Source organism: Anomaloglossus baeobatrachus, chromosome 1, assembly GCF_048569485.1.
Source record: "Anomaloglossus baeobatrachus isolate aAnoBae1 chromosome 1, aAnoBae1.hap1, whole genome shotgun sequence".
Lineage (NCBI taxonomy): Eukaryota > Metazoa > Chordata > Amphibia > Anura > Aromobatidae > Anomaloglossus > Anomaloglossus baeobatrachus.
In genome coordinates, this window is record NC_134353.1 from 748,451,674 (window position 1) to 748,479,345 (window position 27,672).

The 27,672-nt window shown below is 45.1% G+C and overlaps 1 protein-coding gene across 2 annotated transcripts in view; it reads left to right on the top strand.

The window, feature by feature from the left end:
* The window catches only part of IFT81 (intraflagellar transport 81), a 264,881-nt gene that overhangs the window by 56,379 nt on the left and 180,830 nt on the right, over nt 1–27,672 (top strand). For both annotated transcript variants that reach the window (XM_075341832.1, XM_075341833.1), the window contains exons 5-7: nt 13,175–13,264; nt 16,558–16,623; nt 16,930–17,040. In XM_075341832.1, the coding sequence (XP_075197947.1) occupies nt 13,175–13,264; nt 16,558–16,623; nt 16,930–17,040 (267 nt within the window). The remainder of the gene's footprint in view (nt 1–13,174; nt 13,265–16,557; nt 16,624–16,929; nt 17,041–27,672) is intronic.

Below are 27,672 nucleotides of genomic sequence, written 5' to 3' on the forward strand. Positions count from 1 at the left end.
TGCCAAAATGGATGTGTTCTTCTATTCAAGCAAAGTCTATGGGAATTTGGGTTTCTTGTTCACACTATGTTGTTCAAAATGCTGCCTTTTTGTGGCAGAACTTTGGTCAAAAACTCAGCTTTTCAAAGAAGCAACATGTCAATTGTTTTTGCCATTTGGGTTTTGCACTGCAAAGCTGAGTTTTTGACATACATAGTGTGAACAAGAAACCCAAATTCCCATAGACTTTGCTTGAATAGAAGAACACATCCATTTTGGCATTAAACAGCGCAGGAGAAAAAGCAGCTAAAAAGCAGGTAAAAAGCAACGTGCGCACATACCCTAAAGGTGGCTTTACACGCTACGATATTGTTAGCAATTGCTAGCGATATCGTACGCAAAAGCACCCGCCCCTGTCGTTCCTGCGATTGTGTGTGTGATCGCTGCCGTAGCGAACATTATTGCTACGGCAGCGTCACACGCACTTACCTGGTCGGCGGCGCCGCTGTGACTGCCGAACAATCCCTCCTTCAAGGGGGAGGGACGTTCGGCATCACTGCGACGTCACTAAGCGGCCGGCCAATCAAAGCGGAGGGGCGGAGCTGAGCGTGATGTAAACATCCCGCCCACCTCTTCCTTCTGCATTGTGGCCGGCGGCAAGTAAGGAGACGTCCTCGCTCCTGCGGTGTCACACACAGCAATGTGTGCTGCCGCAGGAGCGACGAACCACAACGAAATACAACCCTTACCGATTTTTGAGTTTGGGACGACCTCTCCATGGGGAACGATTTTCACCATTTTTGAGGTCGCTTAAAGTTGCTGGTACGTGTCACACGCTGCGATATCGTTAATGACGCCGGATGTGCGTCACTAACAACGTGACCCCGACGATAAAAAATTAACGATATCGTAGCGTGTAAAGCCCCCTTAAGTTTCCATACAAATCTTCTCCAGATCTTTCAGTTTTCGGGGCTGTCGCTGGGCAACATTGAATTTCCGCTCCCTCCAAAGATTTTCTATTTGGTTCATGTCTGGAGACTGGTTAGGCCACTCCAGGACCTTGAAATGCTTGTTACAGAGCCACTCCTTAGTTGCCCTGGTCATTGTCATGCTGGAAGACCCAGCCACGACCCATCTTCAATGCTCTTATTGAGAGAAGGCAATTGTTATCTAAAATATCGCCATACATGACCCCATCCATCCTCCCTTCAATACGGTTCAGTTGTCCTATCTCTTTTATAGAAAAGCACCCCCAAAGTATGATGTTTTCTCCCTCATGCTTCACTGCTGCGACGGTGTTCTTGGGGTTGTACTCATCCTTCTTCTTCCTCCAAACACGGCGACCTTCTCTCATGCCTTCTCTGGATCATCCAGATGGTCATTGGCAAACATGAAACGGGCCTGGGCATCTGCTGGCATGAGCAGGGAGACCTTGCATGCCCTTCAGGATTTTAATTCATGATGGCTTAATGTGTTACTAACCTCAGGTTTGCTAACAACTGTGATTTTTTTTTTTTAAACAAATCACAGCTCTCATTAACCCCTTATCCTTTATGCTGTTCCCATTCAGTTTTTGCACTTTTCCATCTACTTCTCTAGTTTTACATCCCTCCCAGACCTAGTTCTAAGGTCCTCCAGAAAATTATTTGCGTTTCCCATTGACTTGCAATAGGTTTGTTATTTGGTATGAATACATGAATAATAGAAATTATTTGGCTTGAATGATCCGAACCCGAATATTTTAGTATTCACCCATCCCTAGTCACTTGTCCTTGCATGAAATCTCTAGATAAATCCATAAGAAATCTTATAATAAATCTACTACTTAAGCTGTTAACACTGATGTCATGGTTCACTTCTCTCAGGTTCCTGTTGCCCTGTTGTGCAGCCATTCTCCTGTGTCTGATAAATCCATGATAGGTCAATACGTTACATTAGGATGCCTTATAAAACAAATCAAAGCAGAATAGTCATTTCCATCAACAATGTTTTAGGCCTCTTTCACACGTCCGTGAAAATCACGCACGTTTTTGACGGACATGTCAAAGGTGCGTATTGCCCTCCGTGAGCCGTGTTTGTTGCACATGTGTGTTCTTCGTGTGTTATCCGTGATAACACACGGAGAACAGGAACTTTCTGCTCACCTGTCCCTGGCATCGCTGTCCGTGGTGCTCATCTTCGGTCTCCGATAATGCCGAACCCCCCGCTGCTGCTGCTTCCGGCCTGCAGTGGAGTGAATATGGAATGAGCATAATGAGCGGCGGTCGGAAGCAAGTGACAGCAGCGGCAGAGACAGCAGGGCTGGAGAAGGTGAGTAAAGTTTTGTTATTTTTTTCACAGACACGTGTGTTTTCTTCGGTGTGTGTCACACGGAACACCTCCGTGTGGTCCGTTTGCATTCCGTGTGGCACCCGTGATGCCAGAGAAAACAGGACATGTGTACGTGTGGAGCAAACGGGCACACGTATGCTCCACATGGACACACGGTCCATGGCAGAACACGCACGTGAGCGCAGACCCATCGATTTTAATGAGTCTATGTGTGCCCGTGTCTCCGGTACGTGAGGAAATGGACCAAACACGTACCGGAGACATGGACGTGTGAAAGAGGTCTTAGGGAATGTTTACACATAGTAAAATTCTTGCCAACTTAGCAGGAAAAAATATACAATTATGAAAACTCTAAGGGGGTACTTTGCACACTACGACATCACAAGCCGATGCTTGCGATGCCGAGTGCGATAGTACCCTCCCCCGTCGCAGCAGCGATATTTTGTGATTGTTGCCGTAGCAAATATTATTGCTACGGCAGCTTCGCATGCACTCACCTGCCCTGCGACGTCGCTCTGACCGGAGAACCGCCTCCTTCCTAAGGGGGCGGGTCGTGCGGCGTCACAGCGACGTCACACGGCAGGCGGCCAATAGAATCGGAGGGGCGGAGATTAACGGGATGTAAAGATCCCGCCCACCTCTTTCCTTCCGCATTGCAGCCGGGACGCAGGTAAGATGATGTTCCTCGCTCCTGCGGCTTCATACACAGCGATGTGTGCTGCCGCAGGAACGAGGAACAACATCGTACCGTCGCTGCTGCTAAATTATGGAAATGTCGGACCCTACACCGATCATACGATAACGACGCTTTTGCGCTCGTTAATCGTATGTAAAAGGATTTGCACACTACGATATCGACAGCGACGCCGGATGTGTGTCCCTTTCGATTTGACCCCACCGACATTGCACCTGCGATGTCGTAGTGTGCAAAGTACCCCTAAGTATCTATGATAACATCCTGTCTTGAACGCTGCAACCAGAGTTTGATTAAAGGGTCACACTGGACATCCTTGCAGCTGGATTGTGCACAGATCTATAGGGAAACAGGCAGGGGATCCAAGGAAGCAATAGAAAAGATAATTAGAGGTTCATTTCTTTATAAACGTGCTGCAAAATCCACAACAATTGAAGTCTGTTGTGGATATTGAATTGAGATTTTTGCCACTGAACTCAATGGGAAATACTGTATATGCAAGAATCTTTCCACAGAACAAAGTGAAATGCTGCACATTTATTCTTCCCCCTGATGAAGCGGTCCACACAATAACTACAAAACATGTATTAGGGATCCCCCGCTTGTGGGGGGGTTTTCATGTGCTTCCTGCGGGCACATCTATAATATTGGCAAAAAAATCATTTTAGATTTTTACCCACTAATTTGGATAATTTATGTTGAAGCTGTAAATACAACTTTGTGGTTAATGCAATCTCCTATTAAAGGTAACCTGTCAACAGGCTTTTCCCCTTTATGAGTTGCTGCCACCTTCACACAGAGGCCTCCATTGCACGTCTGTGCATGCACACTTTTATCTGCCCGGGTGGTCTTTGACCTTTCCTCGTGCCTGTGCATTACAGTACTTTGCTCTGACCTCAGCAGGGCCGATCAAAATGCGCATGTGCAGGACCGCAATGACTGCCTGTGGATGACGCAGGATGTGTCATGCACACGGCTGGTAAGGAGGACGGCGACTGCACAAGATGGAGGAGGCACCGGACCGAGAGCAGTGACACCTATTGGACTGCACCGCCCTCTAGGGTAATATTATACAGGTGATTTTTACATTCTCTGTAGCATCCTGGGCTCTTATATGCAGCATTTTGGAATGCTGTATAAAAGGGCTCACTCGTGGTGGCAGGTTCCCTTTAATATTGGCTAGTTTCCAACGCACTGGTACTTGTGTTAACTAAAATCCTTATTGCTGTGCCCGCTTCAGAATCCCACTTTTTCTACACTGCCATCTTTCCTTGGTCTGCTTTTTGTATTTGATTTTTATTGAATGTACTTTGAACTTTGTAAATTGTAGCACAATAAAGGATTTATTATAAGCATTTAACGCTTTGTCTGCTGTAATTCTCATTTTAAATCTGCACAGCAAGTCAATCTATGAGTAGTACAATCTATTGTAGTGTATGAATGAGCAAACTTTAAACATACTTCCACATATAAGCATTACTGAGTACATTACTTATTGGGTTTTTTTTTTTAAACAATTGTACCTGCTGATTCCAGATCTTTCTGTAGGTTTGCACAGATGGTTCTTAACTCTTGGACAACTGTTCTGATAATTCTTTTCACTCCTCTGTCTGAAATCCTCTCCACCTGGTCATGAAATGGTGAAATGATATTTTCACTTTCGGATTATGGCCCCAACAGTGCTCATTGGAACCTTCAGTAGTTTAGAAATTTCTTATATAGCCAATGCCTTCAGTAAGGTTTACAACAATTAGGTTACTAAGGTCTTGAGACAGCTCACTGGTTTTACCCATCATGACTTTTCTTCTGTGGCACCTTAGAAATGAAACACCTTCTTATATATGCCATCAGTTGAGTCAGCTGATATTTTTATCTTTATTTTATTTTTATGTCATTTTTCATTAGTACACATCACTAAATTTAGGAACAGCTATGGTTTGATGTCTGTGACTGTATGGATTGGATGGGTTGCTACCGACATCTGGTGAGAAATTCATGTCAATACGAAGGGCTGCTGATAAGTCTGGCTTTGTGATATTTTTTTGTTTTTATGGTAACGAATGTTACATCATATGAATGCCTTATGTGTCTAATATGTTTTCAAAATTTTGTGTTTGTTGCTTATGGCAACAGTGTTCTACGCATGCGGGGAAAACAAAATGGCGGAGTCTAATGCACTATTCACAGCATCTAAGAGCAGAAGAGTGATAAAAAGAAAATTTCTGCAAGAAAAGTCCACGAAGGATATTCATGGTGATATGTCGCAGACATTGGAGGATCAATGCCCTTCATATTCCACAATTAAGTAACTGGGTTGCCAAATTTAAAATGTGCCACTGATGAGGAACGTCCTGGACGACCGAGAGTGGTTGTTGTTCCGGAGATCGTCAATGCTGTGCACAACCTCATAGGTGCTACAAGGGGCTACTAATAGGTCTGGCTTCTCCCAGAAAGAAACGAGATAGGATGATGGAACTTTACATTTATTACATATACTCTCCACTGATGTCATCACACTTTTTACATTGGTATTCCAAGTTCTGTAAGCCTAGCAAAAAGAAGGATTTCGGTTGTGCCTCAAACCAGGCATCCGTAGCAGCCATGGCATCAGGAATGGTGTTTCAGTGTATAGGAGAGAAAAGGGATGTTTGCCGCGCTCACACCACAATGCTTGTAACGGTACATGAAAAATAAACATATTATTTATTTATGTTAATTTTTCATGTACCATTACATTTAACTATTGATGATCCCGCCAACTTTTTTAAAGTTGAGTTGTTCTATGACGTCATTGATGATGAGTATTTATACCAGCGCTTTAGAGCCTGGATCTGTATTTTTATGTTCTTTTCTTCTGCTGTCCTGATGAAGAGGGCTGAGTCTCAGTCCCTTGAAACGCGTTGACCTGTACCTGCATGGAATAAAAAAGACATAAATGTAATCTATACGAGCATTGTGGTGTAAGCGCGTCAAAGATCCCTTTTCTCTCCTATACACTGAATTATCTACATCGGGGCGCTGCAGCTGAGCACCTTTTGGGCTGTTATAGGGGTTGTGACTGGCACAATCTCTATAGGTGAGTTTACTTCTTTTATTGCTTAAGTGTTTTTATCGGTTAAGACCCTATTGCGCTTTCCATTTCTGCAGCTTGGCTATCGGGAATGGTGGGAAATTTGGTACCCTTCAATTGTTTCTTCAGGTTTGGAAACAGATGATAGTCAAAGGGAGCTAGATCTGGTGAATAAGGTGGGTGGTCAACCAGCTGGAAGCCCAGCTCTGCTAGTTTTGTTGTGGTCGCTTGTGCAGTGTGAGCGGAGGCATTGTCTTGCAGGAAGAAGATTCCTTTGGACAGTTTGCCACACCTTTTGGCCTTCAGAGCTGCCTTCAATTGGTCCAAAAGTTCAATGTAATACCTTGCATTGATGGTGGAACCCTTTTGAAGGTAGTCCACTAGCAGCACACCCTCCTTATCCCAGAACACAGACGCTATCACCTTAGTGGCTGATTTTTGCACCCTGAACTTCTTTGGACGAGGAGAACCACTGTGCCTCCACTCTTTGACTGCTCCTTATTTTCAGGGTCATACAAATAAATCTAGGTCTTATCCATAGTGACCAGTCGATCCAGAAAGTTCTTTTCAGTCCGGAAATGCTGACAAATGGACCGGGAAGTTTTCACTCGCATGCTTTTCTGATGTGTTGTCCAATATTTGGGGACACACTTTGCAGATAGCTTCCTCATGTCCAAATGTTCATGGATAATGACACAAACACGTTCACGGGAAATACCCATGATATCTGCTTTTGCTTTATCTGAAATTCGTCGATTCTCCAGTATGAGGTTATGCACAGCACCGACTATCTCCCGAACAACAATCACTCTGTCATCCAGGACGTTCCTCATCATTGGTGCTGAAGTGGCCCGTTTTTTAAATTTGGCAACCCAGTTCTTAACTGTGGAATATAAAGCGCATTGATCCCCCAATGTCTGTGACATACAGTTAGGTCCAGAAATATTTGGACAGTGACACAATTTTCGCCAGTTGGGCTCTGCATGCCACCACATTGGATTTGAAATGAAATCTCTACAACAGAATTCAAGTGCAGATTGTAACGTTTAATTTGAAGGTTTGAACAAAAATATCTGATAGAAATTGTAGGAATTGTACACATTTCTTTACAAACACTCCACATTTTAGGAGGTCAAAAGTAATTGGACAAATAAACCAAACCCAAACAAAATATTTTTATTTTCAATATTTTGTTGCGAATCCTTTGGAGGCAATCACTGCCTTAAGTCTGGAACACATGGACGTCACCAAACGCTGGGTTTCCTCCTTCTTAATGCTTTGCCAGGCCTTTACAGCCGCAGCCTTCAGGTCTTGCTTGTTTGTGGGTCTTTCCGTCTTAAGTCTGGATTTGAGCAAGTGAAATGCATGCTCAATTGGGTTAAGATCTGGTGATTGACTTGGCCATTGCAGAAGGTTCCACTTTTTTGCACTCATGAACTCCTGGGTAGCTTTGGCTGTATGCTTGGGGTCATTGTCCATCTGTACTATGAAGCGCCGTCCGATCAACTTTACGGCATTTGGCTGAATCTGGGCTGAAAGTATATCCCGGTACACTTCAGAATTCATCCGGCTACTCTTGTCTGCTGTTATGTCATCAATAAACATAAGTGACCCAGTGCCATTAAAAGCCATGCATGCCCATGCCATCACGTTGCCTCCACCATGTTTTACAGAGGATGTGGTGTGCCTTGGATCATGTGCCGTTCCCTTTCTTCTCCAAACTTTTTTCTTCCCATCATTCTGGTACAGGTTGATCTTTGTCTCATCTGTCCTAGAATACTTTTCCAGAACTGAGCTGGCTTCATGAGGTGTTTTTCAGCAAATTTAACTCTGGCCTGTCTATTTTTGGAATTGATGAATGGTTTGCATCTAGATGTGAACCCTTTGTATTTACTTTCATGGAGTCTTCTCTTTACTGTTGACTTAGAGACAGATACACCTACTTCACTGAGAGTGTTCTGGACTTCAGTTGATGTTGTGAACGGGTTCTTCTTCACCAAAGAAAGTATGCGGCGATCATCCACCACTGTTGTCATCCGTGGACGCCCAGGCCTTTTTGAGTTCCCAAGCTCACCAGTCAATTCCTTTTTTCTCAGAATGTACCCGACTGTTGATTTTGCTACTCCAAGCATGTCTGCTATCTCTCTGATGGATTTTTTCTTTTTTTTCAGCCTCAGGATGTTCTGCTTCACCTCAATTGAGAGTTCCTTAGACCGCATGTTGTCTGGTCACAGCAACAGCTTCCAAATGCAAAACCACACACCTGTAATCAACCCCAGACCTTTTAACTACTTCATTGATTACAGGTTAACGAGGGAGACGCCTTCAGAGTTAATTGCAGCCCTTAGAGTCCCTTGTCCAATTACTTTTGGTCCCTTGAAAAAGAGGAGGCTATGCATTACAGAGCTATGATTCCTAAACCCTTTCTCCGATTTGGATGTGAAAACTCTCATATTGCAGCTGGGAGTGTGCATTTTCAGCCCATATTATATATATAATTGTATTTCTGAACATGTTTTTGTAAACAGCTAAAATAACAAAACTTGTGTCACTGTCCAAATATTTCTGGACCTAACTGTATCACCATAAATATCCTTCTCGGACTTTCCTTGCAGAAACAAGAATTTTATCACTCCTCTGCTCTCAGTTGCTGTGGATATCGCATTAGACGCCGCCATTATGTTTTCCCGCGTGCATAGAACACTGTTGCCATAAGCAACAAACACCAATATTTTGAAAACATATATTAGATACATAAGTCTTTCATGTGATGTAATATTCGTTACCATGGAAACAAAAAAATATCACAAAGCCAAAGACTTATCAGGAGTCCCTCGTATTTACATTTATAATTTTATTCTCACTTTACCAGATAAAAATCGTTATACCTATTTTCCTTGAACAGTTTAGTCAGCTTTTATTGTTGTTTAAGGCTATGTGCGCACGTTATGTTCTGCCGTGAAAAATATTCTGCAGCGTTTTGTCACTGCATGTGCGTTTCAAAACGCAGGCGAAAAGCTGCGTTTTGGAATTAATTTGGTTGCGGAATGGATGCAGAATTCATGCGTTCTGGATGCTTGCTCTTCTATAGACGGAGTGGGAAAAGTATCCATAATGCACAAAAGAAGTGACATGTTGCTTTTTAGAACGCTGCGATTTGGCCACAAATTTCAGCTTGCAAATCGCTGCGTTCTAAAATGCTACGTGCGCATGGAATTTACACAAGTTACATAGACTTTGCTGGGGACGCAGAACGCATGCGTTTACGCTGCAGTGCTAGTCGCAGCGTAAATACATGCAATACGCAGACGTGCGCACATGGCCTAAAGGGAACCTGTCACCAGGTTTTTCCCCTTATGAACTGTGGCCAACACCATTGAGCTGTTATATACAGCGTTCCTGAATACTATATATAAGAGCCCAGGCTGCTCTGTAGAACTTAAAAAACACCATTATAATACTCACCCAGGGGGCAGTCCGGTCTGTTGGGTGTCGCCGCTTTTGGGTCCGGCGCCTCCTCCATATTGTGTGATCTCCATCTTCCTGCCCTGCCCTATGTGCATGACGCGTCCTGCGTCATTCACACAGAGGCCGACATTGCACTCCTGCGCATGCGCACTATGACCTGCCCTGCTGTGGGCAGAGCAAAGTACTGTAGTGCGCATGTGCGGGTGGTCTTTGACCTTTCCTTTCACCTGTGCATTACCGTACTTTGCTTTGTCCTCAGCAGGGCAGATCAAAGTTACATATGTGCTGGAGCGCAATGGCGGCCTCTTTGTGAATGATGCAGGACGTATAATGCACACTAGCCTGGGCAGGAGGACAGCGGTTGCACAAGATGGAGGAGGCGCCGGACCATAGAGCAGTAACACCCATCGGACCGGACCGCCCCCTAGGTGAATATAATAAAGGTGTTTTTTATGTCATACAGAGCGGTCTGGGCTCTTATATACATTATTCTAGAATGCTGTATATAAGAGCTCAATGGTGGTGGCCGCAGCTCATAAGGGAAAAATCTGGTGACCAATTCCCTTTAGGTATGCACAGGGTTAAACAGTATAGGAAAGGGTAAATGAAATGGTTATAAAAGCATTGAGGACTTAGCTGGAGCTCAGGGGTCATATAAAGAAAAAGTTTCAGTATACCTGGTCTTTAAGAGCAACAGGCGCTTGTTGTACAGTGGCCAGAAAGTACAGGCTGCGATGGAGAGGGATTGTATCCCACCCACCTCCCTACGCCCACTCGCCCCACAAGGGTCCTCTAGCAGGCATGCACTTTCAGATAACAGGCTGTACAGAGCAGAATGTTTTCCTGCGCACTTCTAGGTTACAGCACAGATTTTAGATATGCACTTTACCATAATTAGCATTATTCAGTCGATTTATTGTGGGCTTCCAACTGCAGAAATATTGCCAAATATATGCAGAGAAATTAAGTGGATCAATATGGAAGAATGGTACCGGCTAACGTGACATCATCCATTTATAATTCATAACGAATTAGTCCCGATCCCCGACAACAGTGTTAATGTGCGTTTCCCTGTTCTGTGCTTTGGCAATTACACACATTAATAACCGGCTCAGCAACCTTTCTCCTGATGACTTACATTTACCAGGAAATGAATTTTGGAGCGTTTTTCTCATTTTTATCAGCTGCAGAATGTTATCAAGATCCCTGGAACACTGCCCGGCGTGCTGTTTACATGGCAATCTCAAGCACAATTGCCTGGTACAAGATGTAGTTAAATGCCACGAACCTCCTCAGAAATCATATTTATATCAGACAAAATTATGTTCCAGATTTATAAGAAGAGATGGTGGTTTTATCTTCTGGAAATGGGATTCTATTAAATCGTTGTATTTACAGTGCTTTGTATTGGCAGTACATGGTAATACCACTTTCAGTTGTGCGGTGAAGGGAATATATTTATTCACGTCATTTCTTTTCAAGTGCGGCAGGCATTAATTGCCTTAGGCTGTGTTCACATGTAGCGTTTTTGTAGCCTTTTTATGCAAATTAAAAGCTGCGCTTTTTTTCCAATATCAGCCAAAGTTTTTTCATTACTGAATTTAAGAACTGCACCTTTTTGAAATCTGAAGCAAGTCAATTCTTTTACTGTTTTTTTCCCAGCGTTTTCTTGTACCCATTGAAAGCAATAAAAAAGTAAAAAAAAACTCCACGGCACTTTTCAAGCTTTTTAAACTTTATTAAACATGTATTGTAGAGAATGCAAACAGGTAATCGGCACCCAAAAATCACTGTAGCAAATGCGACGAAAACATTGAGACAATGCTACAAAACGGTTGTTTGACCACATCGTTTTCACTGCAGAAAAATACCCGCATGTGAACATAAACTTACGAGTTATTAGACATGCACACATTCTACATTCTACATTCAGGCTTTTTAGGAAACCTATATAATAGCAGTTAAAGGGAACCTGTCACCACTTTTTTTGGTGTATAAGCTGCGGGCACCACCACCGGGCTCTTATATACAGCATTCTAACATGCTGTATATAAGATCCCAGGCCGCTGTGACAACATAAAAAACTTTATAATACTTACCTAACGGTCGCTCTGCGGCGGAAGAGGGCCTAATGGGCGTCTCCGGGGCCGGATCGGCCTCTTTCGGCCATCTTCGTCCTCCTTCTCTAGCCGCGGTGCATGACGGGTCGGACATCATACACACTCGCCGGCATTCAGGTCCTGAGCAGGCGCACTTTGATCTGCCCTGAGTAGGGCAGATCAAAGTATTGTAGTGCGCCTGCGCAGGACCGGCGAGTGTGTATGACATAGCCGCGTCATGCACCCAGGCTTCAGAAAGAGGACGAAGATGGCCAAAAGAGGAGGCGCTGGCACCGGAGAACGGAGACGCCCATTAGGCCCTCATCCACCGCAGAGCAACCGTTAGGTAAGTATTATAAAGTGTTTTTTTTATGTTGTCACAGCGGCCTGTGCTCTTATATACAGCATGTTAGAATGCTCTATATAAGAGCCCGGTGGTGGTGGCCGCAGCTTATACACCAAAAAAGTGGTGACAGGTTCCCTTTTAAAGAAAATCTGTAAGCAGGTTTTTGCAATGTAATCTGAAGACAGCAGGAGGTCGAGCTGAAACACAGATTTCAGCGAGTTGTCATTTATTAAAATGTGTGCTGTTGTTTACTTACAGTTAAAGAGGACCAACCGCCAGGATTTTCATATACACAGTAAAGCCAGTGCTGTACTGGCGCTATCACGCTGATTCTAAACATACATTTTAGTTGTGAGATCGTGGCCCCTACTCTGATAAGCAGCTTACTGTCAATAGACAATGTATACAGAGAGCTGTAGTTTGGGCAGCGTTAGCTGTCTGAGCTCTGCTACATGGTACATCCAAGAACTCTGATTGTGTCACAACTGCTGCACCCAGGAAACTTCATGATATATTATTGGATTCAGGGTCTCTTTTCCCACATTATGCTGCTTTCAGTTGAGGTAGCAAAAACCTGGTAACAGATTCCCTTTAATTTAAAAGCATTTTATGGTGATACACTTTGATGATATGTCCCCATATGTGATTGGTGGGAGTCCCAGCTGCCAGACCAGTACCAAACCGAATGCGCATTACCATTCTCAGGCATAGGACACTTTTCCACATCAGTATTTTGCATCAGTATTTGTAAGCTAAAATGAGGAGTGTCACAGTGGAAGAAGAAGAATCCAGGTTTTCATTAGAGTATTTCTCCACGTAGGTTCCACTTGTGGTTTTGGCTTACAGATACTGACCACAATAGATTGCCTGAAAAGTGCCACCGGCTGTGTCTAGTATAAGAGCTCAGCAGCAACATAGCCCTATTCAGCTGAATGCAATACCAGCTGCAGGCTCATACGTTAATTATTATTAAGGCGGCTCTGTATGATCTTCTATACTTTTCCATCTGTGGGTCTTATATAATAGAGGACAGGACACTGAGCCTGAGGGTATATAGTTTTGTATGATTTGGTTAACTATGTGTAAATGCAGTTGAAATGATAGTGACCATTTAAATGACCTGCCTTATTTTTTTTTTATCTGAGTACATGTTTTCTGCTATAAGGTGTGTATATTTGTCTTTACAGTATGAAGATCTGATGGAGAACTTTAAAACTCTTCATAAGGAGTGTGAGCAGCTAAAAACATCCGGCTTCTCTACTGCAGAGATTAGACGGGTAATGCCAGCTTTAGAGTTTATTTCTCCATCCTTAGGGTATATGTACTCACTGTGTTTTGCAGCATTTTTTTTCTCCCCCAGAGTTTTGTCACAAAACTGAAGGATTTCCTACGGTAGTAGCAGCAAAGTGAATAAGATTCCTGAAGTCTCATTCACACGTGGCTTTTTTTTTTTCCTTGTAGATTGGCAGCAGATTCATATCTGAAGAATGTCAATTCTTGCAACGTCTTTGCTGCAGATTTCACCCATACTAATGAGTAGATAATAATACGCAACAAAAACACATGTAAAAATGCACTTATTTTACTCAGTGTTTTTCCTGCCAACACATCAGGATTTGCAGCAGAATTTTCTGCTGTAAGGCCGGATACACATATCCAGCTTTTCTCCGGTTTGACGGATGCGGCGCACGCCAGTACAGTGTATACAGTACACTGGCAGCACAGCAAGCGCCGGTCACATGCTGTCATGTGACCCGGAAGTTGCAGCGCTGTCAGTGTACTGTATACACTGTACTGGCGTGCGCCTTATCATGAAGAATTCTACCTCTTATCTTCAGCATTTCTGGATTTATTGTTCCTCTATTATTTTGTAGTGCTTTGTTTCTTATTTCTTTGACACTGTAGTTGATGTTTATAATGGACCAGCTCTCGACACAGATTTTAATTATTTTATTCTCCAATCTCAGAATCTCCAACGGAATCACAAATCTTTAAGGCTATGTGCACACTAGGCCGTTTTACCCGCGGTTTTACCCGCGGATTTGATGCGGAAATTTCTTGAGAAAGGTTTGAAATCTTTCTGCAGACATATCCCAACAAAACCTATGGGAACAAAAAATAGCTGTGCGCACGGTGCGGATTTTTCTCAAGAAAATTTCTTGAGAAAATGAGCATGTCCTTTATTTTCCGCAGGTACCTGCAGAATACCCCCGGAATTTCACTCCATTCACTGTAATGTAATTGCGAAATTCCGGGGGTATACCGCAGGTAGCAAATGATGTGCGGTATACCCCCCCGGTATAGCCGCGATTTACCTGCGGTAATGTACATCGCTGCCTGCGGTTTTGCAGGAAGTGATGTCATTATGACAGAAGAGGAAGCGGAGCAGAGTAAACACACACGTCACACTCCCTGGACGCCGCACAGAAGCGGTTCCGTGTGACGTCCGGCAGGTGCCCGTGCAGTCTGTGTCCCGCTCCGGCCCCGCGGCTGCCCGCCAGTGTCAGCAGCTTGTCACGCTGCGGCGCAGGCAGACACTGACACACAGCAGTGCATGCAGCCGCGGGGATGACGGGCGCTGCTGTCAGGAGGCGAGATGAGATCATTACCTGCTGTGATGATCTCCTGCCTCCTGACATCACCGCAGTCACTGCTGTCTATGCCCGTCTCACGAGCGGCCCGAGACTGTCACTAGAGATGACGTCACGGGCTCTCACGATACTGCTGACAACGTGGCGGGCAGAGAAGATAGTGACAGCGCTGATGGCAGGACTACAGGAGATCATCACAGCAGGTAATGATCTCATCTATCCTCCTGACAGCAGCGCTCGTCATCCCCTGCAGTGACCTGGGCTATTGATGGTAGCTCAGGTCACTGCATTGCTCTCCCAGCCAATGGGGAACATTCTGTTCTTCATTGAATGGGACAGTGACTATGGTATGGATCGCCGTGGGACCCCCCCTTATTGGATTACGCCGGACGTGGAATTGATTGTTCTTTTCAAAATAATTGGTGAAAGAGGGAATGTGCGGAGTGTTTTTTCAAATAAAACTTTTTTTGTTGTCTATTTTTTATTTCTTACTGACTGAGTTGGTGATGTCAGGTATCTGATAGACGTGTGACATCACGAACCCCAGGGCTTGATGCCAGGTGACATTACACATCTGGCATCAACCCCATATATTACCTCGTTTGCCAACGCACCAGGGCAACGGGATGAGTTGGGGCGAAGCGCCAGGATTGCCACGTCTAATAGATGCGCCACTTCTGGGGCGGCTGCGGCCTGCTATTTTTAGACTGGGGAGTGTCCAATAACAGTGGACCTCACTAGTCTGAGAATATCAGACCACAGCTGTCCGCTTTACCTTGGCTGATGATCCAATTTGGGGGGGACCCCACGTTTTTTGTTTTAAATTATTTATTTAATGTAAAATAACAGCGTGGGGTGCCCTCTGTTTTGGATTACCAGCCAAGGTGAAGCTGCCAGCTGTGGTCTGCAGGCTGCAGCCATCTGCTTTACCCTAGCTGGCTACAAAAGATGGGGGGACCTCACGTGGTTTTTTTTTTTTAATTATTTATTTTATGGCTAAATACAAGGCTAGGCACCCTTTAGTGCCACATGAAAGTCACTAAAGGGTGCCAGGTTAGAATATGCAGGGGGGTGGGACATTATATAGGTCTTTCTCATCTATCTATCTATTATCTATCTATCCATCTTTCCCTCTATCCATTATCTGTCTATCGATTATCTATATTATTTATTGCAGTAGTTACAGCATAAAAAAACCGCAGGGACCAACCTGCGTCAAAACCGCGGCAAAAACGCATGCGTTTTTCCCGCGGATTTGGTGCGTTTTTTTACCGCAGGTGCGGTAATCTTCAACTCCAAGAAGTTTCTCAAGAAATTTTCTTGAGAAAAATCACTTTTCTAGTGCGCACATAGCCGAAAGCAGTTTTCCACTATTAGGACAACCCCTCCAGATTTCAAGTCTATCAAGTCTTCAAGAAGTCTATACTCCCCTCCGTGGCCGGCGCGGTTCCAGCGGTGCTGGGGCTCACATGATGTTGTGATATCATACGAGCCCAGTGTTCAATCAGCGTCGGCTTCTGTATCCCGCCTTTGGACAAATGAGTTAATCAACAGAAAGTGAGCGCGGCGCCTGCCATTCACTTCCTGTTGATTGCTCCTCTGTCCAAATGCAGGGAGAAGGAAGCCATTGCTGATTGGACATGGGACTTGCGTGACGTACAACGTCAAATAAACCCCGACACCGCTGGAACCGCGCCAACCACGGAGGTGAATATAGGCTTTTAACTTTACCTAGGGGAAACGTGGAATCAGAAGGGGTTGAACTGGTAGTGGAAAACCCCTTTAATAGTATTGGTCATCTCATAAGGTTTCGCCTGCTCCCTAGACTCCATGACCCGGGTGTGACTGCAGCCCCTGCACTGACCATATTTACGCCCCTTCTAAGCTCTTTAGCCAGCTAACCTATGAATAGAACTTTCGAATTGTGCAACTTCTAAAACTGTGTATGTTATACATTATTATTTATCTGTCATGTTTAGGACATCAGTGCAATGGAAGAGGAAAAGGATCAGCTAATGAAGAGAGTTGAGAGACTTAAAAAAAGGGTGAGAATACATTTGAAGAGTAAGAGTTCAGTGTCAAAACTGTTGGCAAGGGGAATGCAAACACGGATTAGGAGCCGCATGTTGCTGTTTAGTAGGGAAGATACAAATGCAACTGTCAGAAAGGGGATCTCCTTGGGCCGAAGGCCAAAGCTTTTAAGGAACTTGAATCCAATAACTTTCTGTCAGCTGCGGGGAGTAATGGACATGAAAAGGAAATGCTAAGTGAGACCTGTGTTAAACATGATACATCTACTTATTTTCTTAAGAATGTGACAGTCATTTGCACCTCTTTATTATTTATTGTAGGTGGAGACAGTTCAGAATCATCAACGGATGCTTCAAATAGCAAGTCAGCTGCGTATCGAAAAGGAAAGAGAAGACTCTCTGGCTCAACAGAAGCAGGAGCAGAGAAATCAGGTACCTTCCTAATACTGTACAGTTCATGTCATTGACCATAAGGGCAGCAATGTAAGTAAAAAGAAACAGAGAGAATGTGCAGCTGGTGGATTAACATTTTCTATACTGTGGCGCAATTAGCATTTTTGATTGATTAATTTTTATTACTTTTATTACTGCTATTGCTCAATCCATAGTTTCATAGTTTTTAAGGTTGAAGGGAGACTCTAAGTCCATCTAGTTCAACCCGTAGCCTAACATGTTGATCCAGAGGAAGGCAAAAAACCCCAATGTGTCAAATAAGCTCCAATGGGGAAAAAAATTCCTTCCTGACTCCACATACGGCAATCAGACTAGTTCCCTGGATCAACACCCTGTCATAAAATCCAATATACATAACTGGTAATATTATATTTTTCAATTAATGCGATCAGGCTCTGCTTAAATTTTACTTGTGAATCCCTCAATACAACATCATACGGCAGAGAGCTCCATAGTCTCACTGCTCGTACAGTAAAGAGTCCTCATCTGTGATTATGATTAAACATTCTTTCCTCAAGACGTAGCGGATGCCCCCGTGTTCCAGTCGCAGGCCTAGGTGTAAAGAGATCTTTGGAAAGGTCTCTGTACTGTCCCCTCATATATTTATACATTGTGATTAGATCCCCCTAAGCCTTTGTTTTTCCTAACTAACTAACCCCAAGTTTAATAACCTGTCTTGGTATTGCAGCCCACCCATTCCTCTAATAATCTTGGTCGCTCTTTTATCTACCTGTAAGATTATGCTATTTATAACCTTCTATACTTTTGCTAACAAGAAAAGCATCCATTCCTCTCTTAAATTCATTCAGTGAGTTGGCCATCACCACTTCCCCAGGAAGAGAGTTCCAGAGCCTCACTGCTCTTACCGTGAAGAACCCTCTTCTATGCTGATGTAGGAATTTTCTTTCCTCCAATCGAAAAGAATGCCCCCTTGTTCTTGTCATAGTCCTTGGTACAAACAGATCATGGGAGAGATCTCTATATGGCCCTCTGATATATTTGTACATATTTATTAGGTCTCCCCTAAGTCTTCTCTTTTCTAGAGTAAATAGACCTAATTTTGATAACCTTTCCGTGTATTGTAATGCACCCATTCCATTTATTATTTTAGTAGCCCGCCTCTGAACCCTTTCAAGTTCAGTAATGTCTTTCTTCAGCACCGGCGCCCAAAATTGCACACAATACTCCAAGTGTGGTCTGACTAGTGATTTGTACAGAGGGAGAATGATGTTTTCATCTCGTGCCCCCAGACCTCTTCTAATGCATCCCATCACCCTATTTGCTTTGGTGGCTGCTGCCTGACACTGGGCACTCCAATTTAGATTCTTATTCACTAAGATGCCTAAGTCTTTTTCCATGTCTGATTTCCCCAGCAGTTTCCCATTTAGTAAGTAATCGTAGCATCTGTTTCTCCTTCCCATGTGCATAACCTTACACTTATCTGTGTTAAACCTCATTTGCCATTTTTCAGCCCAATTCTCCAATTTACTCAAGTCCATCTGTAGTTGCAAACTGTCCTCCTTTGTGTTAACTACCTTACATAGTTTTGTATCATCTGCAAATACTGATATTTTACTCTGTAAACCATCCACCAGATCATTAATAAATATATTAAATAGTAGGGGGCCCAATACAGACCCCTGTGGCACCCCACTAGTAACCCTGGCCCAATCTGAGTATGCACCATTAATAACCACTCTTTGTTTTCTACCACTAAGCCAGCTACCTACCCATCTACACACATTTTCCCTGAGCCCAAGCTTTCTCATTTTACTTAGCAGTTTTTTATGTGGGACAGTGTCAAATGCTTTACCGAAGTCGAGATAAATGACATCCAATGATTCTCCTCGGTCCATGTGAGAGCTTACATCCTCATAGAAGCTGATCAGGTTAGTTTGACAGGAGCGATCCTTCATAAATCCATGTTGATATGGAGTTAAACAGTTATTAACATTGAGACATTCCATAATAGTATCCCTTAAAAACCCTTCAAACATTTTACCCACAACAGATGTTAAGCTTACCGGCCTATAGTTTCCAGGTTCCCTTTTGCACCCTTTTTTGAATATTGGTACCACATTTGCTAGCCGCCAATCCAGTGGAACAGACCCAGTTTCTATAGAGTCTTTAAATAAAAGGAATAGAGGCCTGTCTATCACATTACTTAACTCCCTTAATACCCGAGGGTGAATGCCATCAGGGCCTGGTGATTTGTCAATTTTAATGTTACTAAGTCGGTTCTGCACTTCTTCCTGGGTTAGGCAGGTCATACTTAATGGGGCATTTACATGATCACTCTGCATTTCCCCTGGCATATGCTTTTCCTGTGTGAACACAGTTGAGAAAAAAGTATTTAAAACATTTGCTTTTCCCACATCGCTTTCTATGATTTTACCCTCATTCTTTAAAGGGCCAACACCATCAATTTTAATCTTTTTTCTGTTTATATAATTAAAGAATAGTTTGGGATTTGTTTTGCTTTCCTTAGCAATGAGTCTCTCAGTTTCTACTTTTGCTAAATATATTTGTTTTTTACACATTTTTTTTTTTCTCTATATATTTTTAATGCTTCCTCGCTGCCTTCTTGTTTTAGCTTTTTAAATGCCTTTTTCTTATTATTCATTGCCCCTTTTACATCCTTATTAAGCCACATTGGTTTTCTCCTGTTCCTAGCCCTTTTATTTCTGTATGGTATGGCTAGCTCGCAGTGGGTGTTTAATACCGATTTAAAAATTCCCACTTATTTTCTGTGCTCCCATTTTTGAGGACATTGTCCCAATCAATTTGGCGAAGGTCTTCTCTAAGTTGATCAAACTTTGCTTTCCTGAAATTCAGCGTTTTTGTAACCCCCCTCCAAGGCACCTTACTAAAGGACAAGTGGAATTGTATTATATTGTGGTCACTATTCCCGAGGTGCCCATCCACTCGTACGTCTGTTATTCTATCTGGCCTGTTGCTTAAAATTAAGTCCAGAAGGGCTGCCCCTCTAGTTGGGCCCGGCACAAGTTGGGACAGATAATTATCCTTAGTTGCTGACAGAAACCGGTTTCCTTTCTGAGATACGCAGGTTTCAGTTTCCCAGTCTATATCGGGGTAATTGAAGTCCCCCATAATAATCACCTCATTGTGATTTGCTGCTTTGTCTATTTGTTTCAATAATACATTTTCAGTGGTTTCTGTTATATTTGGTGGCTTATAACAAACCCCTATGAGGATTTTATTAGTTTTCCCTCCTTGTATCTCCACCCATAGAGACTCCACCTCTTCATTTCCCTCTTGAATATCTTCTCTTAGTCTGGGCTTTAAACTGGACTTTATATATAGACAGACTCCACCCCCTTTCCTTTTTTTACGATCCCTCCTAAACAATTCATATCCTTGCAGGTTAGCCGCCCAGTCATAACTATCATCTAACCATGTCTCAGTTATTCCTACTATGTCGTATTTTTCCTCATACATTACCAGCTCCAGTTCCTCCATCTTATTGGTCAGGCTTCTTGCATTGGTCAGCATGCAGGAAAGAAGTTTTGCTCCCCTTTTCTTAGCTTCCTTCTTAGTACCCTGTCTTGGGTCCTCTTTACGGCATCTAGTATCCTTGATTAGTTGGTCCTTCTGCTGCATGTTCTTGTCTGCTGTTTTTTCTCCCATCCCCTCTTCTTCTAGTTTAAAGCCCTCCTGATGAGTGTGGCAAGCCTTCTGGCGAACGTGTGTTTCCCAGGTTTTGTGAGGTGTATCCCGTCTCTTGCGAGAAGTCCATCGTAGAGGTAATTCACTCCATGGTCCAAGAATCCAAATCCTTGCTGCCTGCACCACCGTCGTAGCCAGTTGTTCAAATCTAGTATCCTATTCCATCTTCTGACACCATGGCCATCGACTGGGAGGATTGATGAGAAAACAACCTGTACGTTCCGTTCCTTTATTTTCTTCCCCACAATTTCAAAGTCTTCACAAATAGTTGGCAGATCATTTCTTGCCGTGTCGTTTGTTCCTACATGTATCAATAGGAACGGGTATTTTCCAATCCAATGGTTAATAAATCTGAGAATTAACATTTTTTTAAAGCTTTATTTTTTTATTATTATTAATAACAACCATTAGAATCATATAAATGATGTAATAAATGTCATCAATGCCCAATGAAGCCAGTTCAATAACCTCCTCTAGATCAATATTATTTAGTTGCATAGAAAATAAATAATAACTAAAAATCTATCTATACACTCCATACATACAACCTCATACAAAACTCCCAATCATACCGATCCTCATGCCCATCACCCCATCCCCCAAAACATCATTTATAGGGCTGAGCAGATCTGAACTGTAAAAGTCCGGATCCGCGCGGTCTCAAAGATTTCCAGGTGCCGGATCCGTCACCTGGGAAAATGATTGAAAAATAAAGAAAAACAGAAATAAAACAGCATGTCATACTTACCGAGACTCGGTGTCATGGCGGCATACTGCTTCCGGGTTGCGCATTCACTTCCTGTACTGTGCATCGTATACACACAGCTTTCCGTGTTTTCCCCTCCCACCGGCCGTCCTTTCATCTGTGATTGGTTGTAGGCAGACTCGCCCCCAGCCTGTGACAGTATCTGCCTGCTGTGCAGTCATTGCGGCTCAGTCATTGTCTGCACAGCCAGCGGTTGTGCTCTATGGCCACTGGCTATGTAGCAGAGCTGAAGCAGCGTTGGACCTCGTGTGGATTACGCCGGACCTGCAGGATGTTGGGGGTTAATAAAGAGGTGAAGGAAGGTGTATGTTTTGTACTTTATTCCAAATAAAGAATTTTTCTCTGTGTCTGTGTTTATTTACTGTCATTTACAGGTTTGTGTGATGCAGGTATCTCATAGACGCCTGTGCCATTACTAACCTAGGGTTTAGTAGCGGCTGTACGCTGCTATTAACCCCTTATTACCCCGATTGCCACCGCACTAGGGCAAACAAGAAGAGCCGGTATTGCACCGGGATTGTCAAATCTAATAGATGCGGTGATACCAGGCAGCTGTGGGCTGAGACTACCAGCCCCCAGCCGACATTATCATAGCTGGGGATGAAAATTAGGGGGGACCGCACGTCGTTTTCTTTTCAATTATTTAAATAATAATAAAAAAAAGCCGCATCACCGGCACAGCTGTGCACACTTCTGACAGGAGCGTGCATTTGTTTCTGTGTACATACACACTCATGCTCAGAGAGCGCAGGCTGTGCCGGCTGATGTCATGTCAAACTTGTACAAAATGGATACAGCCGCACACTAAATGCCATTAATGTATAAGGGAACTCTGGTACTGCATTACTGCTATATGAAAAAATGAGATTTTTAGTTTATGAATTGGCCAATGCATGTAAGCCCGGAAACCAAACGGCAAGGTAAATCTCAATATTCCGGGTCCCTAACTAAAATGCCACTATCTAGGTTAAAAACATCCTTGTCTGGGCAGCTAGAATAAAAGTCTAACTTGAAATGCCACTATCTGGACTAACCTCCATGTCTGGGCAGCTAGGACTCCTGGTATAAGGATTGTGAACACAGCCTGGTTTATAGGGCGGAGTGATCAGTCAGAAAAAAACTCACTGCAAATATTTCAAAAGACTGACCTGCACATCCTACAAGTGTGTATAGGTGCCAGCTGAAAAAACCTAGCAAAGTCTGTACAAGTCTGACAGCGCATCACCGGCGAAGCCACGCACACTTCTGACAGTAGCGTGCATGAGTTTCTAGGTACATGCACGCTCATGCTCAGAGAGCGCAGGCTGTAACAGTGATGTCATGTCAGTCTTGTACGAGTCTGACAGTGCATCACCTTCACAGCCGCACACTTCTGCAAGATGCATACAGCTGCACACTAAAATGCCATCAAAGTATAAGGGAACTCTGGTACTGCATTACTACTAGATGAAAAAAAAGAGATTTTTAGTTTATGAATTGGCCAATGCATGTAAGCCCGGAAACCAACAGCAAGGTAAATCTCAATATTCCGGTTACTTAACTAAAATGCCACTATCTAGGTTAAAACATCCGTGTCTGGGCAGCTAGACTAAAAAATCTACAGTGCTATGCAGAAGTTTGAGCACCACTGGTCAAAATTACTGTTATTGTGAACAGTTAATCAAGTTGAAAATGAAATGATCTCTAAAAGGCATAAAGTTAAAGATGACACATTTCCTTTATATTTTAGGTAAGAACAAAAAAAAAATATTTTCATCTTTAACATTTTAAAAACTACAAAAATGAAAATGGGCCAATGCAAAAGTTTGAACAACCTTGGAGATTTGTGTGCTCAGATAACTTTGACTATCATTTCAGACCTTAAGTAGCCTGTTAGGTTTGTGGCTTGTTCATTATCATAGTGTGAGGTAGCGTGGTCGGCTGCGCAGCAGAAGACACGGGACCCAGGCATTAAGGTTCACAGCACACGGTTTAATGTCCAAACAAAAGTCCACAACAATATACATGTGCCTCTCCAGCAGAGAACTCAGGGAGTTCTGTTCACTCCCTCACACCCGGCACACCTGCCCTTGTTCCTGTTTCCATTTAACCCTTCCTTCAGCCTGTAGGGAAACAGCATTAACCCTAGAGTGGATTTACTTTCTATCATGGAGTGAGCACAACCGGGGCGAGACATACCGGCCGTCATAGATAACCCCGGTCACAGTCTCACATACCCCCCCCCTCAGTTCAAGCGAGCGGGGTTGAACTCCTGCCATCAAACACGGGCCGCGGGACAAGGCATCGGCGTTGCCCTGCAACCTACCGGCCCGGTGTTCAATCGTAAACCGGAAGTTCTACAGAGAAAGAAACCACCGAGTAACCCGGGTATTCCGTTCCTTGGCGGACCTCATCCAGACCAGTGGAGAGTGATCCGTCACCAAGCGAAACTGCCGTCCCAGCAGGTAATAGCGTAGGGACTCCAAGGCCCACTTGATCGCCAGGCACTCCTTCTCCACTACGCTATAATTCCGCTCGGGAGGGGTGAGCTTCCTACTTAAGAAGGTGACGGGGTGTTCCTCCCCCTGAACCACCTGAGACAGCACTGCCCCCAGGCCGACCTCTGAGGCGTCAGTCTGTACTATGAACTCCTTCCGGAAATCAGGGTGTACAAGAACGGGCTGTCCGCACAGGACCCCCTTCAGGGCCCGGAAGGAGTCCTCGGCCTGCGGAGTCCAGCGCACCATGACGGACTTCTTGCCTTTGAGAAGGTCTGTCAAGGGGGCTGATAGTCCCGCAAAATCCTTTACAAACCTCCTGTAGTACCCCACGATACCCAGGAAGGCCCTAACCTGCTTCGTGGTCAGGGGTCTAGGCCACTTCTGGATCGCCTCAACCTTGTTAATTTGGGGCTTAATCACTCCTTGGCCTATCACGTAGCCCAAGTAGCGGGCTTCCGTGAGTCCCAACGCACATTTCTTGGGATTGGCTGTCAATCCGGCTGTTCGAAGCGCGTCCACCACCGCTTGTACCTGTTCCAAGTGGGTCTGCCATTCGGAGCTGTAAATAATGATGTCATCAAGGTACGCTGATGCATACGCCTGGTGGGGTTCCAGCACTAAGTCCATCAACCTCTGGAACGTGGCCGGAGCGCCATGTAACCCAAAAGGCAAGACAACATAGTGGAAGAGACCCTCTGGCGTAACAAAAGCGGTTTTCTCCTTGGCGGACTCAGTCAGTGGCACCTGCCAGTACCCCTTGGTCAGGTCGAGCGTGGTAAAATATCGCGCCTGTCCCAGCCTATCAATCAGCTCATCCACCCGGGGCATGGGGTAGAGATCGAACTTGGATATTTCGTTCAATCTCCTAAAGTCATTGCAGAACCTTAAGGAGCCATCGGGTTTTGGTATTAGGACAATCGGACTAGCCCATTCACTCCGGGATTTTTCGATGACCCCCAGGCGTAACATTGTCTTTACTTCCTCCGATATGGCTTGTCGTCGAGCCTCCGGTACCCAGTATGACTTCAGGCGTACCTTCAGGTGGGGCTCGGTGACAATATCATGTCGTATCAGACTGGTCCTACCGGGCAGCTCGGAGAAGACATCGGGGTTCTGCTGAACCAACCGTCTGGCCTCTCGCCTCTGAGTCTTGGTGAGGGCTTCTCCAATCCTTACTTCCGGTTCGTCCTCTCCGGAGGTCGCTGGAGCCGGATGTGAACGACCCGAAGAAGAGGGAGATGGGGAAAAAACAGCCATCAGGTTTTCCCGTTCCTGCCAAGGTTTTAATAGGTTGACATGGTATATTTGTTCAGGTTTCCGCCTACCGGGCTGCAATACTTTATAGTTAACCACCCCGACTCTTTCCTTTATCTCGTAGGGGCCTTGCCACTGAGCCAGGAATTTACTCTCCGCCGTGGGGATTAATACCAACACCCGATCCCCGGGTTTAAAGGTCCGCACGGTGGCTTGTCTATTGTAGCGGCCGCTTTGCGCGGCCTGAGCCCTCCTGTAAATGCTCCTTCACAATTGGCATGACCGCGCTTATGCGGTTCTGCATACCCAAAATGTGTTCAATCACACTTTTATGGGGGGTGGGCTCTTGCTCCCATGTTTCCTTTGCCAGGTCCAACAATCCCCGGGGATGTCGCCCGTATAACAATTCAAAAGGCGAAAACCCCGTGGATGCCTGTGGCACCTCACGGATGGCAAACATCAAATAGGGAAGCATCATATCCCAGTCTTTCCCGTCTTTTGAAATCACCCTTTTTAGCATGGTTTTCAGGGTTTTATTGAAACGCCCGACTAAACCGTCCGTTTGAGGATGATACACAGACGTACGCAACTGCTTGATCTGGAGTAGCCGGCATAGCTCTTTGGTCACTTTAGACATGAATGGGGTCCCCTGATCCGTAAGGATCTCCTTGGGCAACCCCACCCCACAGAACACAGCAAACAACTCCCGAGCTATAAGCTTTGCTGCAGTATGTCTGAGAGGTATCGCCTCGGGATACCGGGTGGCATAGTCAACGATCACTAGGATGTGTTGGTGCCCTCGAGCAGACTTTACGAGGGGCCCCACCAGATCCATCCCTATCCGTTCAAAAGGGACTTCTATAATGGGTAACGGTACCAACGGACTGCGAAAATGGGTCAGGGGTGCGGTAAGCTGACACTCCGGGCAGGTTTCGCAGAACCGTTTTACCTCCCCAAAGACCCCGGGCCAATAGAACCTTTGCAATATTCGCTCCTGCGTTTTCTTGACCCCTAGGTGGCCACTCATCAGGTGTTTATGAGCCAAGTCGAGGACCCGCCGGCGATACGGCTGGGGCACCACCAACTGCTCTACCCCCACGCCCCGTATTTCATCTATCCGGTAGAGCAAATCCTGCTTAAGAGCGAAATGGGGGTACCTTACCTGGGCACCGGGCAGCTGAGCCACCCCGTCAACTACTGTCACCCGACTCCGGGCATGTATTAACGTAGGGTCCTGGAGTTGGGCTGTCCCAAACGTATCCGGGGACGCCTCCAACTCCGGGATGGGCTCGACCATTTCAGCCTCTCCTGCCAATACCTCTAGGGGTGACCTATCGGGTTCACACTCTGTCCCTATCATGGTGACCCCTACGGCAGGCGTCCCGGATTCAGGATTGTAGGGCTCAGGTCCCGGACTGACCAATATCTGAGGGGACTTAGGGGGTCCCCTCCATAAAGTCCAAAAATAGGGCAGATCCCTTCCTAGGATCACGTCATAAGGAAGAGTGTTCAGAAGTCCCACCTCATGTTGCACCTGACCGCAAGGTGCTGTGATGGTGACAATCCCCGTGGGATAGTCTCGGCGGTCCCCATGTATGCAAACCACCCCCACGGTACGTCCTGTGGCCTTTACTTTAGCCCTCAAGGTGGATCGCACAAGGGTCACTAAGCTTCCGGAATCCAACAATCCTGTAACCGGACATCCATTTACCTGTATTTGGCACAAGTGGGGCTCCGTCTCTGGGGAGACCAGGTCAGCGGTACACACCACCTGAGCATACATTTAACCCCGCCGGGTAACCCCACAATCCATGGGCTCCGTGGTGAGTGGACACTGGGCTTCCATATGTCCCACCCGCTGGCACCGCCAACATCTAATGGGGAAGGAAACCCCCTTGACGGGTTGTTGTTTAGGGTACAGAACCTTCCGGACCTCAGGAACGGCGGGCGCGGCCTCAGACGGGACGGTAGGGGACTCCTGCACCGTTGTCAGCGGTGGGTCCTTGGCCCTAGGCTTGGAGGGGCCGGACCGACGGGCGGTACGCAAAGTCTCAGTGTCCCGTATCAAGTCCTGCGTAGCCACATGCCGTTCTACCAGGGACACTAATTGGTCCAGGGTACTCGGGTCACCCTGTCCTACCCACCGTTGAACGGTGACGGGTAAAGTGCGCACAAAACGATCAACTACTACCCTTTCCACCATTTGCGCCGGGCTCAGAGTGTCAGGCTGCAACCACTTTTTTACAAGATGCAACAAGTCATAGGCCTGGGAGCGTACGGGTTTGGCTTCCTCATAGAACCACTGATTTACCCGCTGAGCCCGTACATAGGTATTCACCCCCAACCGAGCCAGTATTTCGGCTTTCAGGGTCACATAGTCAATGGCGTCCTCGGTACAGAGGTCCAGGTACGCTTTTTGGGGTT